The 20,991-nt window shown below is 46.0% G+C and overlaps 1 protein-coding gene across 2 annotated transcripts in view; it reads left to right on the top strand.

Moving 5' to 3' along the window:
- Window positions 1-20,991, top strand: part of LOC106596082 (casein kinase I) — an 86,118-nt gene that overhangs the window by 29,906 nt on the left and 35,221 nt on the right. For both annotated transcript variants that reach the window (XM_045715859.1, XM_045715858.1), the window contains exons 2-3: window positions 1,444-1,554; window positions 19,033-19,181. In XM_045715859.1, the coding sequence (XP_045571815.1) occupies window positions 1,444-1,554; window positions 19,033-19,181 (260 nt within the window). The remainder of the gene's footprint in view (window positions 1-1,443; window positions 1,555-19,032; window positions 19,182-20,991) is intronic.

The following is a 20,991-nucleotide window of genomic DNA, read 5'->3' as shown; positions in this document are numbered from 1 at the left end:
TCTATCTATCTATCTATCTATCTATCTATCTATCTATCTATCTATCTATCTATCTATCTATCTATCTATCTATCTATCTATCTATCTATCTATCTATCTATCTATCTATCTATCTATCTATCTATCTATCTATCTATCTATCTATCTATCTATCTATCTATCTATCTATCTATCTATCTATCTATCTATCTATCTATCTATCTATCTATCTATCTATCTATCTATCTATCTATCTATCTATCTATCTATCTATCTATCTATCTATCTATCTATCTATCTATCTATCTATCTATCTATCTATCTATCTATCTATCTATCTATCTATCTATCTATCTATCTATCTATCTATCTATCTATCTATCTATCTATCTATCTATCTATCTATCTATCTATCTATCTATCTATCTATCTATCTATCTATCTATCTATCTATCTATCTATCTATCATCTATCTATCTATCTATCTATCTATCTATCTATCTATCTATCTATCTATCTATCTATCTATCTATCTATCTATCTATCTATCTATCTATCTATCTATCTATCTATCTATCTATCTATCTATCTATCTATCTATCTATCTATCTATCTATCTATCTATCTATCTATCTATCTATCTATCTATCTATCTATCTATCTATCTATCTATCTATCTATCTTATCTATCTATCTATCTATCTATCTATCTATCTATCTATCTATCTATCTATCTATCTATCTATCTATCTATCTATCTATCTATCTATCTATCTATCTATCTATCTATCTATCTATCTATCTATCTATCTATCTATCTATCTATCTATCTATCTATCTATCTATCTATCTATCTATCTATCTATCTGCCCATAAGTTTGAGAAAATCAAGCTGAGTTTTGGCCCTTTTCGCCCAGCCCTATGATCCTGTGGATGTATGAGTGAGCCCTATGATCCTGTGGTGTGGATGTATGAGTGAGCCCTATGATCCTGTGGTGTGGATGTATGAGTGAGCCCTAGTGAGTCCTGTGGTGTGGATGTATGAGTGAGCCCTATGATCCTGTGGTGTGGATGTATGAGTGAGCCCTATGATCCTGTGGTGTGGATGTATGAGTGAGCCCTATGATCCTGTGGTGTGGATGTATGAGTGAGCCTATGATCCTGTGGTGTGGATGTATGAGTGAGCCCTATGATCCTGTGGTGTGGATGTATGAGTGAGCCCTATGACCCTGTGGTGTGGATGTATGAGTGAGCCTATGAGCCCTATGATCCTGTGCGTGTAATTTGGCTACAACATCTGGTCTGTGAATATTTCCGTTTCGTGATGTGCGGTGGAGTTGTAGTTTAAGACTTGTTCGGTAACGAATCCAGTTTCTTAAGGAATCCTGCAATGTTTCTTAAGATAGTCAATGAAAAGTTGACCAGTTCTGTGTTAATCTCTAATCTGTTTGTATTTCTCTCTAGGTACTGATATCTCAGTAGGAGAGGAGGTGGCCATCAAGCTAGAATGTGTGAAGACCAAACACCCGCAGCTCCACATCGAGAGCAAGATCTACAAGATGATGCAGGGAGGAGGTACGACACTACACCATCCATCTGTCCCACTGGCCTAGTGGTCATCCTACCAGCTCTCATCTAGATCACTCCTGTAACTGGCCTAGTGGTCATCCTACCAGCTCTCATCTAGATCACTCCTGTAACTGGCCTAGTGGTCATCCTACCAGCTCTCATCTAGATCACTCCTGTAACTGGCCTAGTGGTCATCCTACCAGCTCTTATCTAGATCACTGTAACTGGCCTAGTGGTCATCCTACCAGCTCTCATCTAGATCACTCCTGTAACTGGCCTAGTGGTCATCCTACCAGCTCTCATCTAGATCACTCCTGTAACTGGCCTAGTGGTCATCCTACCAGCTCTCATCTAGATCACTCCTGTAACTGGCCTAGTGGTCATCCTACCAGCTCTCATCTAGATCACTCCTGTAACTGGCCTAGTGGTCATCCTACCAGCTCTCATCTAGATCACTCCTGTAACTGGCCTAGTGGTCATCCTACCAGCTCTCATCTAGATCACTCCTGTAACTGGCCTAGTGGTCATCCTACCAGCTCTCATCTAGATCACTCCTGTAACTGGCCTAGTGGTCATCCTACCAGCTCTCATCTAGATCACTCCTGTAACTGGCCTAGTGGTCATCCTACCAGCTCTCATCTAGATCACTCCTGTAACTGGCCTAGTGGTCATCCTACCAGCTCTCATCTAGATCACTCCTGTAACTGGCCTAGTGGTCATCCTACCAGCTCTCATCTAGATCACTCCTGTAACTGGCCTAGTGGTCATCCTACCAGCTCTCATCTAGATCACTCCTGTAACTGGCCTAGTGGTCATCCTACCAGCTCTCATCTAGATCACTCCTGTAACTGGCCTAGTGGTCATCCTACCAGCTCTCATCTAGATCACTCCTGTAACTGGCCTAGTGGTCATCCTACCAGCTCTCATCTAGATCACTCCTGTAACTGGCCTAGTGGTCATCCTACCAGCTCTCATCTAGATCACTCCTGTAACTGGCCTAGTGGTCATCCTACCAGCTCTCATCTAGATCACTCCTGTAACTGGCCTAGTGGTCATCCTACCAGCTCTCATCTAGATCACTCCTGTAACTGGCCTAGTGGTCATCCTACCAGCTCTCATCTAGATCACTCCTGTAACTGGCCTAGTGGTCATCCTACCAGCTCTCATCTAGATCACTCCTGTAACTGGCCTAGTGGTCATCCTACCAGCTCTCATCTAGATCACTCCTGTAACTGGCCTAGTGGTCATCCTACCAGCTCTCATCTAGATCACTCCTGTAACTGGCCTAGTGGTCATCCTACCAGCTCTCATCTAGATCACTCCTGTAACTGGCCTAGTGGTCATCCTACCAGCTCTCATCTAGATCACTCCTGTAACTGGCCTAGTGGTCATCCTACCAGCTCTCATCTAGATCACTCCTGTAACTGGCCTAGTGGTCATCCTACCAGCTCTTATCTACTCAAAGTAGGTGGACACTAGAGGTTGACCGATTATGATTTTTCGACACCGATACCGATTATTTGGGGACCAAAAAAAGCCGATACCAATTAATCGACCGATTTTTATTTCTTTTTTAATTACATTTAAAAAAATACATTTTTTTTTCTTTTTTGTAATAATGACAATTACAACAATACTGAATGAACCCTTACTTTAACTTAATATAATACATCAATAAAATAAATGTAGCCTTAAATAAATAATGAAACATGTTCAATTTGGTTTAAATAATGCAAAAACTAAGTGTTGGAGAAGAAAGTAAAAGTGCAATATGTGCCATGTAAGAAAGCTAACGTTTAAGTTCCTTGCTCAGAACATGGGAACATATGAAAGCTGGTGGTTCCTTTTAACATGAGTCTTCAATATTCCCTGGTAAGAAGTTTTAGGTTGTAGTTATAGGAATTATAGGACTATTTCTCTCTATACGATTTGTATTTCATATACCTTTGACTATTGGATGTTCTTATAGGTACTTTAGTATTGCCAGTGTAACAGTATAGCTTCTGTCCCTCTCCTCGCTCCTACCTGGGCTCGAACCAGGAGCACATCGACAACAGCCACCCTCGAAGCAGCGTTACCCATGCAGAGCAAGGGAAACAACTACTCCAAGTCTCAGAGCGAGTGACGTTTGAAACCCTATTAGCGTGCACCCGGCTAACTAGCTAGCCATTTCACATGGGTTACACTAGCCTAATCTTGGGAGTTGATAGGCTTGAAGTCATAAACAGCGCAATGCATTACGAAGAGCTGCTGGCAAAACGCACGAAAGTGCTGTTTGAATGAATGCTTACGAGCGTGTTGGTGCCTACCACCGCTCAGTCAGACTGCTCTATCAAATCATAGACTTAATTATAATATAATAAACACACAGAAATCCAGAAACTAAGGCTCGTATTCGACCATATTAATGACCTATCATCTCGAAAACAAAATGTTTATTTTTTTCACTGAAATACGGAACCGTTCCGTATTTTATCTAACGGGTGGCATCCCTAAGTCTAAATATTCCTGTTACATTGCACAACCTTCAATGTTATGTCCTAATTACGTAAAATTCAGGCAAATTAGTTCGCAACGAGCCAGGCAGCCCAAACTGTTGCATATACCCTGACTCTGCATGCAATGAATGCAAGAGAAATGACACAATTTCACCTGGTTAATATTGCCTGCTAACCTGGATTTCTTTTAGCTAAATATGCAGGTTTAAAAAAATATACTTCTGTGTATTGATTTTAAGAAAGGCATTGATGTTTATGGTTAGGTACAGTCGTGCAACGATTGTGCTTTTTTCGCAAATGCGCTTTTGTTAAATCATCCCCCGTTTGGTGAAGTCAGCTGTCTTTGTTAGGAAGAAATAGTCTTCACAGTTCGCAACGAGCCAGGCGGCCCAAACTGCTGCATATACCCCAACTCTGTTTGCAAGAGAAGTGACACATTTTCCCTAGTTAAAAGAAATTCATGTTAGCAGGCAATATTAACTAAATATGCAGGTTTAAAAATATATACTTGTGTATTGATTTTAAGAAAGGCATTGATGTTTATGGTTGTGTACCTAAGCGATTATATGCAACGCAGGACAGGCTAGATAAACTAGTAATATCATCAACCATGTGTAGTTAACTAGTGATTATGATTGATTGTTTTTTATAAGATAAGTTTAATGCTAGCTAGCAACTTACCTTGGCTTCTTACTGCATTCGCGTAACAGGCAGGCTCCTCGTGGAGTGCAATGTAAAGCAGGTGGTTAGAGCATTGGACTAGTTAACCGTAAGGTTGTAAGATTGAATCCCTGAGCTGACAAGGTAAAAATCTGTCGTTCTGCCCCTGAACAAGGCAGTTAACCCACCGTTCCTAGGCCGTCATTGAAAATGAGAATGTGTTCTTAACTGACTTGCCTAGTTAAATAAAGGTCTAAAAAAAATATTTAAAAAATCGGCCAAATCGGCGTCCAAAAATACCGATTTTCGATTGTTATGAAAACTTGAAATCGGCCCGAATTAATCGGCCATTCCGATTAATCGGTCGACCTCTAATGGACACCCCTTCAAATGAGTGGATTTGGCTATTTCAGGCACACATGTTGACAGGTATAGAAAATCGAGCACACAATGGCCTGTACTGAACAGCTCAGTGACTTTCAACGTGGCACCGTCATACGATGCCACCTTTCCAACAAGTCAGTTTGTCAAATTTCTGCCCTGCTACAGCTGCCCTGGTTAACTGTAAGTGCTGTTATTGTGAAGTGGAAACGTCTAGGAGCATCAACGGCTCAGCCGCAAAGTGGTAGGCCACACAAGCTCACAGAACAGGACCGCAGAGTTCTGAAGCGCGGAGCTCTTAAGAATCGTCAGTCCTCGGTTGCAACACTCACTGCTGAGTTCTAAACTTCCTCTGGAAGCAACGTCAGCACAAGAACTGTTCGTTGGGAGCTTCATGAATTGAGTTTCCATGGCCGAGCAGCCACATACAAGCCTAAGATCACCATGTGCAATGTCAAGTGTCGGCTTGAGTGGTTTGAAGCTCGCCGACATTGGACTCTGCGGCAGTGGAAATGCTTTCTTTGGGGTGATGAATCACGCTTCACCATCTGGCAGTCCGACGGGCGAATCTGGGTTTGGAGGATGCCAGGAAAAGCTACCTGCATTGGACTGGGGGCTGTTTTCATGGTTCGGACTAGGTCCCTGAGTTCCAGTGAAGGGAAATCTTAACAATCCGGCATATAATGACATTCTAGACGATTCTGTGCTTCCAACTTTGTGGCAACAGTTTGGGGAAGGCCCTTTCCTGTTTCAGCATGACAATGCCTCCGGGCACAAAGCAAGGTCCATAAAGAAATGGTTTGCTGAGATCGGTGTGGAAGAACTTGACAGAGCCCTGACCTCAACCCAATCAACACCTTTGGAATGAATTGGAACACCGACTGCGAGCCAGGCCTAATCGTCCAACATCAGTGCCCGACCTCACTAATGCTCTTGTGGCTGAATGGAAGCATGTCCCTGCAGCAATGTTCCAACATCTAGTGGAAAGCCTTCCCAGATGAGTGGAGGCTGTTATAGCAATAAAGGGGGACCAGCTCCATATTAATGCTCGTAATTTTGGAATGAGATGTTCGACACTTTTGGTCATGTAGTGTATATCCCTGTAACTGGTGTTTTGGTCACTCTACCGATTCTTATCCTATATCAGACTGGTAACTGCCCTGCATTGTGCTGCACTGTGCTGGGTCCATACCAGAACACACCATCCTTTAATGTACTGCTACTTATCTAACTACATTCACTCATCTCAACACATCCTTTTTATATACAGTCCTCCCACCCCTCCTTACCCCAAACACTCCCCTAACTTAAATAATAATCCAATCCCCTTACCCACCCCCCTCCATTCACTCCAGTTCTCTGACCCCGTCTGCCAGATGGCTCTAGTCCAGGCCTGACCTATTGATCCTGGTGTAGATGGAGAGTGTGGTGTAAATAGCTGAGGTGAAAAAGTCAACGGCTTGCTCCCATCAAACAGCCTGTAGTGGGCTATCAGAAAGACTTCAAAATAGAAAGGTAGTAACCCTGTACTCACTGGAATACTGTAGTAGTTTGAATGTATCCACAAGCATTTCGCTACACCCGTAATAACATCTGCTAAATATGTGACCAATACAATTTGATTTGTATTGTTGACCTCTTACTGGAATACTGTTGCAGTTTTAATGTATTGTTGACCTCTGCTGCTGCTAAAATACATTTATCTGCTGAAGTATTCCAGTGAGTGTGGGTTTTCCTTCTTCTCATTGTAATTAGCTGAGTAACAGGACAGAGCCAGTTAGCCCTGGGGTTAACCCTATCTACATTTACATTCAGTCTCACCACTGTCAGTCCAGATCCTCTGTGACCTTTACCCTGGCAAGTCAGTCCGGATCCTCCGTGACCTTTACCCTGGCCGTTCAGTCAGTCCGGATCCTCCGTGACCTTTACCCTGGCCGTTCAGTCAGTCCGGATCCTCCGTGACCTTTACCCTGGCCGTTCAGTCAGTCCGGATCCTCCGTGACCTTTACCCTGGCCGTTCAGTCAGTCCGGATCCTCCGTGACCTTTACCCTGGCCGTTCAGTCAGTCCGGATCCTCCGTGACCTTTACCCTGGCCGTTCAGTCAGTCCAGATCCTCCGTGACCTTTACCCTGGCCGTTCAGTCAGTCCAGATCCTCCGTGACCTCTACCCTGGCCGTTCAGTCAGTCCAGATCCTCCGTGACCTTTACCCTGGCCGTTCAGTCAGTCCGGATCCTCCGTGACCTTTACCCTGGCCGTTCAGTCAGTCCGGATCCTCCGTGACCTCTACCCTGGCCGTTCAGTCAGTCCGGATCCTCCGTGACCTTTACCCTGGCCGTTCAGTCAGTCCGGATCCTCTGTGACCTTTACCCTGGCCGTTCAGTCAGTCCGGATCCTCCGTGACCTCTACCCTGGCCGTTCAGTCAGTCCGGATCCTCTGTGCATGTGTGTCCTAGTCCCACTGACCAGTGTATTGTTTAAAGTGGGGTTTCACCCTCCAAGGTGTGTTGTTTAATGGTGTGTTTCACCCTCCAGGGTGTGTTGTTTAATGGTGTGTTTCCCGCCCCAGGGTGTGTTGTTTAATGGTGTGTTTCCCGCCCCAGGGTGTGTTGTTTAATGGTGTGTTTCCCGCCCCAGGGTGTGTGTTGTTTAATGGTGTGTTTCCCGCCCCAGGGTGTGTTGTTTAATGGTGTGTTTCCCCCTCCAAGGTGTGTTGTTTAATGGTGTGTTTCCCGCCCCAGGGTGTGTGTTGTTTAATGGTGTGTTTCCCGCCCCAGGGTGTGTTGTTTAATGGTGTGTTTCCCCCTCCAAGGTGTGTTGTTTAATGGTGTGTTTCCCGCCCCAGGGTGTGTGTTGTTTAATGGTGTGTTTCCCGCCCCAGGGTGTGTTGTTTAATGGTGTGTTTCCCGCCCCACTCCAGGGTGTGTTGTTTAATGGTGTTTCCCGCCCCAGGGTGTGTTGTTTAATGGTGTGTTTCACCCTCCAAGGTGTGTTGTTTAATGGTGTGTTTCCCGCCCCAGGGTGTGTGTTGTTTAATGGTGTGTTTCCCGCCCCAGGGTGTGTTGTTTAATGGTGTGTTTCCCGCCCCAGGGTGTGTTGTTTAATGGTGTTTCCCGCCCCAGGGTGTGTGTTGTTTAATGGTGTGTTTCCCCCCTCCAGGGTGTATGTTGTTTAAAGGTGTGTTTCCCCCATGCGGTGTGTGCGTACGTATGCAAGTGCAAGCTTTTGTGTGTGTGTAACAGCCTGCACACCCAGTAACAGGCTTATCCCCACCACAGCCCTCCAGCCCCTCTCCCCTGGAGTGTTGCCCCAGCAGGGTGCTCTGACATTGGGACAGGATAGAGCGATAACCTGGGTTCCTGGAGCCCTGTGGGTCTCATTCGTTCGTGCCCTATATCCTTCTTTTTTCACTGCTTCCCTCTCCTCCACCAATCCCCTCACCTCTCCATCATTGGTTCTATCCTTTCTGTCATCTCTCCTCTATCCTTTCTCTCTGTCATCTCTCCTCTATCCTTTCTCTCTGTCATCTCTCCTCTATCCTTTCTCTCTGTCATCTCTCCTCTATCCTTTCTGTCATCTTCCCTCTATCCTTTCTGTCATCTTCCCTCTATCCTTTCTCTCTGTCATCTCCCCCCTATCCTTTCTCTCTGTCATCTCCCCTCTATCCTTTCTCTCTGTCATCTCCCCCCTATCCTTTCTCTCTGTCATCTCCCCTCTATCCTTTCTCTCTGTCATCTCCCCTCTATCCTTTCTCTCTGTCATCTCCCCTCTATCCTTTCTCTCTGTCATCTCCCCTCTATCCTTTCTCTCTGTCATCTCCCCCCTATCCTTTCTCTCTGTCATCTCCCCCCTATCCTTTCTCTCTGTCATCTCCCCTCTATCCTTTCTCTCTGTCATCTCCCCCTATCCTTTCTTTCTGTCATCTCCCCTCTATCCTTTCTCTCTGTCATCTCCCCTCTATCCTTTCTCTCTGTCATCTCCCCTCTATCCTTTCTCTCTGTCATCTCCCCTATCCTTTCTTTCTGTCATCTCCCCCTATCCTTTCTCTCTGTCATCTCCCCCTATCCTTTCTCTCTGTCATCTCCCCCTATCCTTTCTTTCTGTCATCTCCCCTCTATCCTTTCTCTCTGTCATCTCCCCTCTATCCTTTCTCTGTCATCTCCCCCCTATCCTTTCTCTCTGTCATCTCCCCTCTATCCTTTCTCTCTGTCATCTCCCCCTATCCTTTCTTTCTGTCATCTCCCCTCTATCCTTTCTCTCTGTCATCTCCCCTCTATCCTTTCTCTCTGTCATCTCCCCTCTATCCTTTCTCTCTGTCATCTCTCCTCTATCCTTTCTCTCTGTCATCTCTCCTCTATCCTTTCTGTCATCTTCCCTCTATCCTTTCTGTCATCTCCCCTCTATCCTTTCTCTCTGTCATCTCCCCTCTATCCTTTCTCTCTGTCATCTCCCCCTATCCTTTCTTTCTGTCATCTCCCCTCTATCCTTTCTCTCTGTCATCTCCCCTCTATCCTTTCTCTCTGTCATCTCCCCTCTATCCTTTCTTTCTGTCATCTCCCCTCTATCCTTTCTCTCTGTCATCTCCCCTCTATCCTTTCTCTCTGTCATCTCCCCCTATCCTTTCTCTCTGTCATCTCCCCTCTATCCTTTCTCTCTGTCATCTCCCCTCTATCCTTTCTCTCTGTCATCTCCCCTCTATCCTTTCTCTCTGTCATCTCCCCTCTATCCTTTCTTTCTGTCATCTCCCCTCTATCCTTTCTCTCTGTCATCTCCCCTCTATCCTTTCTCTCTGTCATCTCCCCTCTATCCTTTCTTTCTGTCATCTCCCCTCTATCCTTTCTCTCTGTCATCTCCCCTCTATCCTTTCTCTCTGTCATCTCCCCTCTATCCTTTCTCTCTGTCATCTCCCCTCTATCCTTTCTCTCTGTCATCTCCCCCCTATCCTTTCTCTCTGTCATCTCCCCCCTATCCTTTCTCTCTGTCATCTCCCCCTATCCTTTCTCTCTGTCATCTCCCCTCTATCCTTTCTCTCTGTCATCTCCCCTCTATCCTTTCTCTCTGTCATCTCCCCTCTATCCTTTCTCTCTGTCATCTCCCCTCTATCCTTTCTCTCTGTCATCTCCCCTCTATCCTTTCTCTCTGTCATCTCCCCTCTATCCTTTCTCTCTGTCATCTCCCCTCTATCCTTTCTCTCTGTCATCTCCCCTCTATCCTTTCTCTCTGTCATCTCCCCTCTATCCTTTCTCTCTGTCATCTCTCTTCTCTTTTGCCGTTCTCTTTTTTGACCCCTTTCCTCTTTAGTTCCATCTCTCATCTCTCCTTTTATCTGCTCTCTCTCATTCTCGCTCTCTCCCTCCCTCTCTCTGGCCAGATGGTGTGTGTGCCTGGGGATGAGAGGGTGGAATCGACGGAAGGGGAAGGAGGGAGGTGTGGGGGAGGGGCAGAGTCGCTCGCTGCATTCCTCTTCTCTGGGGCACCATCCCTCCATCCTCCAGCTCATGAATATTCATACAGTGTGTGTGCGTGGTAAAATGAGCCTCCGGTGTAGCAGGAAGAACAAAGCACAGCCATGTTGTATTATATGATCAAAAAGAGATGACGCAGTGCTGCACGACCCTCATTATTATCCCCATAGTCCCCATTACCCTACTGACCACTGGGTCAATACACACCATAGTCCCCATTATCCTACTGACCACTGGGCCAATACACATCATAGTCCCCATTATCCTACTGACCACTGGGTCAATACACACCATAGTCCCCATTACCCTACTGACCACTGGGTCAATACACACCATAGTCCCCATTATCCTACTGACCACTGGGTCAATACACACCATAGTCCCCATTATCCTACTGACCACTGGGTCAATACACACCATAGTCCCCATTACCCTACTGACCACTGGGTCAATACACACCATAGTCCCCATTATCCTACTGACCACTGGGTCAATACACACCATAGTCCCCATTATCCTACTGACCACTGGGTCAATACACACCATAGTCCCCATTATCCTACTGACCACTGGGTCAATACACACCATAGTCCCCATTATCCTACTGACCACTGGGTCAGTACACACCATAGTCCCCATTATCCTACTGACCACTGGGTCAATACACACCATAGTCCCCATTATCCTACTGACCACTGGGTCAATACACACCATAGTCCCCATTATCCTACTGACCACTGGGTCAATACACACCATAGTCCCCATTACCCTACTGACCACTGGGTCAATACACACCATGTTACTCTATCAATATTGGATAATCAGTATTTTATATATATATATATATATATATAATTTTTGTAAAAATTTTTTTGCTTTATCATATTGCTCTACGGTAGGAAATGGACTGAAACAGGGAGGGACTACCTGAACTTGTCCAATAAGAAACACAACATTGTTGTTGCAATATGTTTTGGTAGGTTTTACCCTAATGAATACATCCCAGGTCCTGGAACAGAACCAGATGGGAGGAAGCTATTTTAGACTCGAGTTCTGTCCCATATGGCACCCTATTTCCCTTTATAGTGCACTAATTTTGACCAGAGCTCTATGGCACTCTATTCCCTTTATAGTGCAATACTTTTGACCAGGGCCCATAGTGGTCTAATCAAAATGAGTGCACTATATAGGGAATAGGGTGCCATATGGGATACAGACAGGCTATTTAGTGCTGAGTGACCCTACAGGTCCTTAGATGGACACTGTATATTCTGCTGCTTAATATATCCAGAAGTCTGGTCTATGTAGTCTGAGATTGAGCTGCTTCTAAATATATGTTGCTGTATCAGTATGGGGGCTCCCGAGTGGCGCAGTGGTCTAAGACCCTGCATCTCAGTGCTAGAGGAGTCACTACAGACCCTGGTTCGATCCCGGGCTGTATCACAACCGGCTGTGATCTGGAGTCCCATTGGGCGTCGCACAATTTGGCCCAGCATCGTCCGGGCTAGGGGAGGGTTAGGCCGTCATTGTAAATAAGAATTTGTTCTTAACTGACTTGCCCAGTTAAATATATATATATATAAATTGAATATTAAATCTCTTGGTGGTCCGCGGATCTCCAAATATTAATATAAAAAATCATGCTTATTTCTATGAATAGCAGATTAAACACATTTTGGCCAATGGATCTGTGAATACATTTAGAGGGTGTAATACAATGCAATATTATTCATTTACAATTTTATGTTCTTAACCCTGGGAAACATGGGCCTGGGAGGCTCACAGGGACATTAGTATCCACAGTATTCTGTTCTTAACCCTGGGAAACATGGGCCTGGTAGGCTCACAGGGATATTGGTATCCACAGTACTCCACCAATTATCCATTTTTCAACTCAATACTTATTTTATTCCACTATTATATATATTCCACTATTTATAATATACTGCTCCAAAAAATAAAGGGAACACTTAAACAACACAATGTAACTCCAAGTCAATCACACTTCTGTGAAATCAAACTGTCCACTTAGGGAGCAACACTGATTGACAATACATTCCACATGCTGTTGTGCAAATGGAATAGACAACAGGTGGAAATTATAGGCAATTAGCAAGACACCCCCAATAAAGGAGGGGTTCTGCAGGTGGTGACCACAGACCACTTCTCAGTTCCTATGCTTCCTGGCTGATGTTTTGGTCACTTTTGAATGCTGGCGGTGCTTTCACTCTAGTGGTAGCATGAGACGGAGTCTACAACCCACACAAGTGGCTCAGGTAGTGCAGCTCATCCAGGATGGCACATCAATGCGAGCTGTGGCAAGAAGGTTTGCTGTGTCTGTCAGCGTAGTGTCCAGAGCATGGAGGCACTACCAGGAGACAGGCCAGTACATCAGGAGACGTGGAGGAGGCCGTAGGAGGGCAACAACCCAGCAGCAGGACCGCTACCTCCGCCTTTGTGCAAGGAGGAGCAGGAAGAGCACTGCCAGAGCCCTGCAAAATGACCTCCAGCAGGCCACAAATGTGCATGTATCTGCTCAAACGGTCAGTTCTGCTGCCTGCAACATCCTCCAGCATGACTGGTTTGGCGGTGGGTCAGTCATGGTGTGGGGTGGCATTTCTTTGGGGGGCCGCACAGCCCTCCATGTGCTCGCCAGAGGTAGCCTGACTGCCATCAGGTACCGAGATGAGATCCTCAGACCCCTTGTGAGACCATATGCTGGTGCGGTTGGCCCTGGGTTCCTCCTAATGCAAGACAATGGTAGACCTCATGTGGCTGGAGTGTGTCAGCAGTTCCTGCAAGAGGAAGGCATTGATGCTATGGACTGGCCCGCCCGTTCCCCAGACCTGAATCCAATTGAGCACATCTGGGACATCATGTCTCGCTCCATCCACCAACGCCACGTTGCACCACAGACTGTCCAGGAGTTGGCGGATGCTTTAGTCCAGGTCTGGGAGGAGATCCCTCAGGAGACCATCCACCACCTCATCAGGAGCATGCCCAGGCGTTGTAGGGAGGTCATACAGGCACGTGGAGGCCACACACACTACTGAGCCTCATTTTGACTTGTTTTAAGGACATTACATCAAAGTTGGATCAGACTGTAGTGTGGTTTTCCACTTTAATTTTGAGTGTGACTCCAAATCCAGACCTCCATGGGTTGATAAATTGGATTTCCATTGATTATTTTTGTGTGATTTTGTTGTCAGCACATTCAACTGTAAGGAAAAAAGTATTTAATAAGATTATTTCTTTCATTCAGATCTAGGATGTGTTGTTTAAGTGTTCCCTTTATTTTTTTGAGCAGTATAGATTTTTTTATTTACGTAAAATAACTAATTTAACGCTAGAATCCTTAGTTGCTACATCCATTTTTGGTATGGCAAACCCTGATGTACCCACTGATTCTTGAAGAATATAACTTATAAGTGCTTCATGAGCTTAGTTCAACTGTCCTACCTCCTCAGAACCCAATATATAACCTGGTTTTACTACAATGTTTGGAAACAAACTAAATGTAAACAAACACTGTATAGCTTCAAAACACGGTTAAAACTATAATGTTGATATCATGGATGGTCAGTCCTTGCATCCATAGCTCTGTCTAATCTGAGTGGTTATATTTCTCCAGGCCCATCCCTCAGCTCTTTACCGAGACTTAGCTTGAAAACTGCCAAATGTTATCTCCGATGCAAAGAGGTGGGCCTTTTTTAAAATGTTCCTTCTCAGGGCCCGACACTTTGTTTGTCCGGCCCTGCACTGCTGAAGTCATCAACTCCTTGTATGCTATTTCTGTCTCACTGGAGTTATGAAGGGGCCCCTGGCCCCAACAAGTTGGAGAGCCCCTTATCTAGTGTTCTCAACTGTAGCCTATATACAGGCTGCTGCTAAGAACAGCTTCCTGGTGTGGTGTACTGCTCACTGGAGATGGTCTATGTGCTGATGTTAGCCTGGCTAACACACACACACACTCTGCCTGGCTAGCCCATATATGTCTCCTCCAGCTTTCATAACACACTCTGGAAGACGTGCTGACTATGACAGATGCTAAAAGCACGTCTCGCCACACTTTGGGTTTAAGACTAAGAGACGAACGCACCAGACTGTGTGTGTGTGTTGCGACACAGGGAGATTGCTGGAGCATGGAGAATATACTTGGCCTCTCGTGTGTGTGTGTGTGTGTGTGTGTGTGTGTGTGTGTGTGTGTGTGTGTGTGTGTGTGTGTGCGCGCGCCTATGTCTGTCTCTGTGAACTAGTGTCTGTCTGTAGCTGAGCTGGGTAAAGTGTAAAATGCTGATCACCAGTCTACTACTCTATTCTCTCTACTGTATTAGGGCAGGCAGGCCAGTCTAAAGGCGGGCGGGCCAGTCTAAAGGCGGGCGGGCCAGTCTAAAGGCGGGCGGGCCAGTCTAAAGGCGGGCGGGCCAGTCTAAAGGCGGGCGGGCCAGTCTAAAGGCGGGCGGGCTAATGTTCAGGAACTGTCGGCAGCTACCACTACTACTATACCAGCTGTCTGGACTGAGGGGCTGGCTGTGACCCAAAACTCACCCTAACTAACACGTGTGTGTGTGTGTGTTGCAAAGAGAATGCTCTGAGTTTTACTTATAAAGTATACACATTATAGTAGGTCCTACAGTAGAGCAGGGAATTGCCAGGTACCTCACGATACGATATTATCATGACATATTCCATACGCACAAAAAGCTTATTTCTCTCATTCTGTGCACAGATTAGTTTACATCCCTGTTAGTGAGCATTTCTCCTTTGCCAAGATAATCCATCCACCTGCCAGGTGTGGCATATCAAGAAGCTGATTAAACCACATGATCATTACACAGGTGCACCTTGTGTTGGGGACAATAAATGGCCATTCTAAAATGTGCAGTTTTGTCACACAACACAATTCCACAGACTGGTGGACATTTCTGCATGCTGACTGCAGGAATGTCCATCAGAGCTGTTGCCAGGAAATGTAATGTTAATTTCTCCACCATAAGCCGCCTCCAACGTTGTTTGAGAGAATTTGACAGTACGGTCTCTCAACCGCACAACCCTGTTATGGCATCATGTGGGCGAGCGGTTTGCTGATGTCAACGTTGTGAACAGAGAGTGCCCCATGGTGGGGTTATGGTATGGGCAGGTATAAGCTACAGACAATGAACACAATTGAATTTTATTGATGGCAATTTGAATGCACAGAGATACCGTGACATTGTCGTTGTTCATCCACCACCACCACCTCATGTTTCAGCATGATAATCCACGGCCCCATTCATCCACCACCACCACCTCATGTTTCAGCATGATAATGCACGGCCCCATTCATCCACCACCACCACCTCATGTTTCAGCATGATAATCCACGGCCCCATTCATCCACCACCACCACCTCATGTTTCAGCATGATAATCCACGGCCCCATTCATCCACCACCACCACCTCATGTTTCAGCATGATAATCCACGGCCCCATTCATCCACCACCACCACCTCATGTTTCAGCATGATAATCCACGGCCCCATTCATCCACCACCACCACCTCATGTTTCAGCATGATAATCCACGGCCCCATTCATCCACCACCACCACCTCATGTTTCAGCATGATAATCCACGGCCCCATTCATCCACCACCACCACCTCATGTTTCAGCATGATAATCCACGGCCCCATGTCACAAGGATCTGTACACAATTCCTGGAAGCTGTAAATGTCCCAGTTCTTCCATGGCCTGCATACTCACCGGACATGTCACCCATTGAGCATGTTTGGGATGCTCTGGATCGACATGTATGACAACGTGTTCCAGTTCTCGCCAATATCCAGCAACTTTCCACAGGCATTGAAGAGGAGTGGGACAACATTCCACAGGCCACAATCAACAGCCTGATCAACTATGTGAAGGAGATGTTGCACTGCATGAGGCAAATGGTCCCACCAGATACTGACTGGTGTTCTGATCCACACCCCTACTTTTTTTTTTTTATTCTTAAAGATATGCATCCGTTGGACAGATATCTGTATTCCCAGTCATGTGATATCCATAGATTAGGGCCTAATAAATATATTTAAATCGACTGATTACCTTATGAACTGTAACTCAGTAAAATCTTTGAATATGTTGCGTTCATATTTATGTTCAGTATATGTGAATTGCGATTTGAAACTGATTTTGTTGCAATTGGATGTTCCCAACATATTTCTCACCATATGTCTGCTGCAGAGAGATGAGACGGCCATGAGAACTAGTTCTATTCAATCATGGAAATAAAAGTGCTGAGGACAAATTGGCTCCCTAATTTAAAAGAAGTTGGAGAACAAGATATGAAGGAAAATACTGGAGTTCTGCTGCAAATCATATGGTAGTATTCTTTATAATCCATCCATGATGTCTAGTAGTCTGTCTGAGAGAAGCCAGCCTGTCCTGTCCTCTCCCATCCTCCCCTCTCTCCTCTCCTCTCTGGGTAGACACAGGTCTGTGGTGGGGATGTAATTGGGTATCTGGTCTCCTGTAGAGACGCCCTGTATCGATTCAAACACGCTCTTCTGACCCTCAAGGTGGCATGTCGGCCTGGTGGAAGGTTTATGGCTCCCTCGTAGCGCTCGCTCTTTCTCTCCCATCGCTATCTCCACGCCCTCCTCCCTCTCTGATGACAGTCAGGTAGACAGACACTAGGTTAATATGATCTGACCTCCCTCTCTGATGACAGTCAGGTAGATAGACACTAGGTTAATATGATCTGACCTCCCTCTCTGATGACAGTCAGGTACATAGACACTAGGTTAATATGATCTGACCTCCCTCTCTGATGACAGTCAGGTAGATAGACACTAGGTTAATATGATCTGACCTCCCTCTCTGATGACAGTCAGGTAGACAGACACTAGGTTAATATGATCTGACCTCCCTCTCTGATGACAGTCAGGTACATAGACACTAGGTTAATATGATCTGACCTCCCTCTCTGATGACAGTCAGGTACATAGACACTAGGTTAATATGATCTGACCTCCCTCTCTGATGACAGTCAGGTACATAGACACTAGGTTAATATGATCTGACCTCCCTCTCTGATGACAGTCAGGTACATAGACACTAGGTTAATATGATCTGACCTCCCTCTCTGATGACAGTCAGGTAGATAGACACTAGGTTAATATGATCTGACCTCCCTCTCTGATGACAGTCAGGTAGATAGACACTAGGTTAATATGATCTGACCTCCCTCTCTGATGACAGTCAGGTAGATAGACACTAGGTTAATATGATCTGACCTCCCTCTCTGATGACAGTCAGGTAGATAGACACTAGGTTAATATGATCTGACCTCCCTCTCTGATGACAGTCAGGTAGATAGACACTAGGTTAATATGATCTGACCTCCCTCTCTGATGACAGTCAGGTAGATAGACACTAGGTTAATATGATCTGACCTCCCTCTCTGATGACAGTCAGGTAGATAGACACTAGGTTAATATGATCTGACCTCCCTCTCTGATGACAGTCAGGTACATAGACACTAGGTTAATATGATCTGACCTCCCTCTCTGATGACACTCAGGTAGATAGACACTAGGTTAATATGATCTGACCTCCCTCTCTGATGACAGTCAGGTAGATAGACACTAGGTTAATATGATCTGACCTCCCTCTCTGATGACAGTCAGGTAGATAGACACTAGGTTAATATGATCTGACCTTGTGATTCTTTTATTTTTATTACATCTAATCTCAGCCTGAACTGAATCAAATGGCCTCCCCTCCACCACCTCCCTCTGTCGTCCTCCTCTCCTCAGATCTGTGTAGAGGTCACCTTGAGCTTTTGTATGTGTTACATTCTTCACCAGCTATAGTATGTTGTCAACCATCTCTAAGCTGTGATAGCTATGTTCTACTGTCATAGTGGTATCATTCTGTCCCCAATACCAGTGCTGTGATAGGATATAGTTAGGGGCTAGTTCCTGGTTTCAGCTCCTAACTCCTCCCTCTTGGTGCAATGATAGGATATAGTTGGGGCTAGTTCCTGGTTTCAGCTCCTAACTCCTCCCTCTTGGTGCTGTGATAGGATATAGTTAGGGGCTAGTTCCTGGTTTCAGCTCCTAACTCCTCCCTCTTGGTGCTCACAGATCTAATAAATGCTACTCAATATGTTACAAGTCATTTGCTGTAATGTCAAACTTTCTAGAGACATTATAATACATGAATAATAAGAATAAGAATTTCTCTCCTAAATGTTAATTTAATTATTTCCCCCTACAGTGGGTATCAATGGGTATATGATTAAACACATGGTTACTTTAACATGACTAACATCCCTCTCGTCTCTCCTGTCTGTCTCTCCTTTCTGTCTCTCCTGTCTGTCTCTCTCTGTCTCGCTCTTCTCTCTCTCTGTCTCTCCTGTCTGTCTCTCCTGTCTCTCTCTGTCTCTCTCCTCTCGGTCTCTGTCTCTCTCTGTCTCTCTCCTGTCTGTCTCCCCTACAGTGGGTATCCCAACGATAAAGTGGTGTGGGGCGGAGGGTGACTACAACGTGATGGTGATGGAGCTGTTAGGCCCCAGTCTGGAAGACCTGTTCAACTTCTGCTCCCGCAAGTTCTCCCTGAAGACTGTCCTGCTGCTGGCTGACCAGATGGTAAGAGACTGGCGTGTGTGTGCACCGGGGCAGGGCGCGTGCCAACCTGGGGGTACGGGACCACCTTCAGGGGCCACCCCCATCCTGAATGACACTGGCCACCACCCCCATCCTGAATGTTACTGGCCACCACCCCCATCCTGAATGACACTGGCCACCACCCCCATCCTGAATGACACTGGCCACCACCCCCATCCTGAATGACACTGGCCACCACCCCCATCCTGAATGACACTGGCCACCACCCCCATCCTGAATGACACTGGCCACCACCCCCATCCTGAATGACACTGGCCACCACCCCCACCCTGAATGGCACTGGCCACCACCCCCATCCTGAATGACACTGGCCACCACCCCCACCCTGAATGGCACTGGCCACCACCCCCATCCTGAATGACACTGGCCACCACCCCCATCCTGAATGACACTGGCCACCACCCCCACCCTGAATGACACTGGCCACCACCCCCATCCTGAATGACACTGGCCACCACCCCCACCCTGAATGACACTGGCCACCACCCCCATCCTGAATGGCACTGGCCACCACCCCCACCCTGAATGACACTGGCCACCACCCCCATCCTGAATGGCACTGGCCACCACCCCCATCCTGAATGACACTGGCCACCACCCCCATCCTGAATGGCACTGGCCACCACCCCCATCCTGAATGACACTGGCCACCACCCCCACCCTGAATGACACTGGCCACCACCCCCACCCTGAATGACACTGGCCACCACCCCCACCCTGAATGACACTGGCCACCACCCCCACCCTGAATGACACTGGCCACCACCCCCATCCTGAATGACACTGGCCACCACCCCCATCCTGAATGACACTGGCCACCACCCCCATTCTGAATGACACTGGCCATCTCTTAACTCTGCCTCCATTGTGAATGTCAGGAAGCCTTGTCCCACTGTGACCATGCAGCCTCTCAGGCTGATGTAGAAGCACCTCCATGTTGGCTTCACGATTCTATTTGCATTGTGTGTCAGTGTGTGTCAGGTTTGTATTGCTGAATATGGGTCTTCCTCCTTCTCCTTGTTAGCTTTTCCCCCATCCTGTTTTTGATTTAGTAGGGTCTCGTTAGCCGACGCCAACGGAGACAGCTAGTCCTACTGGGGTCAGACACAACCAAAAACACATTACAGACAAATGACTTTACAATTGACATCCATTTAAAACATTGACATGTAGTGTATCAGTTCCACCTGTCAGTACAAACAACACATAGATCCCACTGTTGAACCAGTCAGATGGGTCTGGATCAGAAGCTGTTTAGTCTACATTGATAGTACAGTGGTGTCACAGTTAGTCAGCTAAAATTGTTGACAGTTAGTTAGCAATTAGGGAAGTAACGATTCACCGATACCCATCGATTCAAATGTTTAAGCATGCATCGATCAGAGAAGCGATTCAAAACGTTCCGAATCGATGGTTCAGTCACATTTTTGGCTCATATTATTACGTTCTTTCTACCTTCTGAAAAATACCTCTCATCTTTTGTGACAACTGATGCTTCCTGTTCTTCAGTGTCTAAATGGGTGGATCCATGTTGACAGTCGTTTATCTACAGGTCATTTAGCATGCTGAACAAGTCCAGTAATATCTGTAGCTTAGTCAAACTACATCCTGTATGTCTTATGGTGGATGTAGGATGCTTCCAATAAGGGAAACTGGGCATCTACCACCACACTATCAATTAGAGGGGGAGATCTATATAGCACAACTTTGAATTTCACCCCCGTCTCATAATGGAATGGTTTAGACCGTTTGGAAGTTTTGTCTCAGAGAG

This window comes from Salmo salar, chromosome ssa03 (assembly GCF_905237065.1).
Source record: "Salmo salar chromosome ssa03, Ssal_v3.1, whole genome shotgun sequence".
NCBI lineage: Eukaryota > Metazoa > Chordata > Actinopteri > Salmoniformes > Salmonidae > Salmo > Salmo salar.
This window is presented reverse-complemented; position numbering and strand designations above follow the sequence as displayed.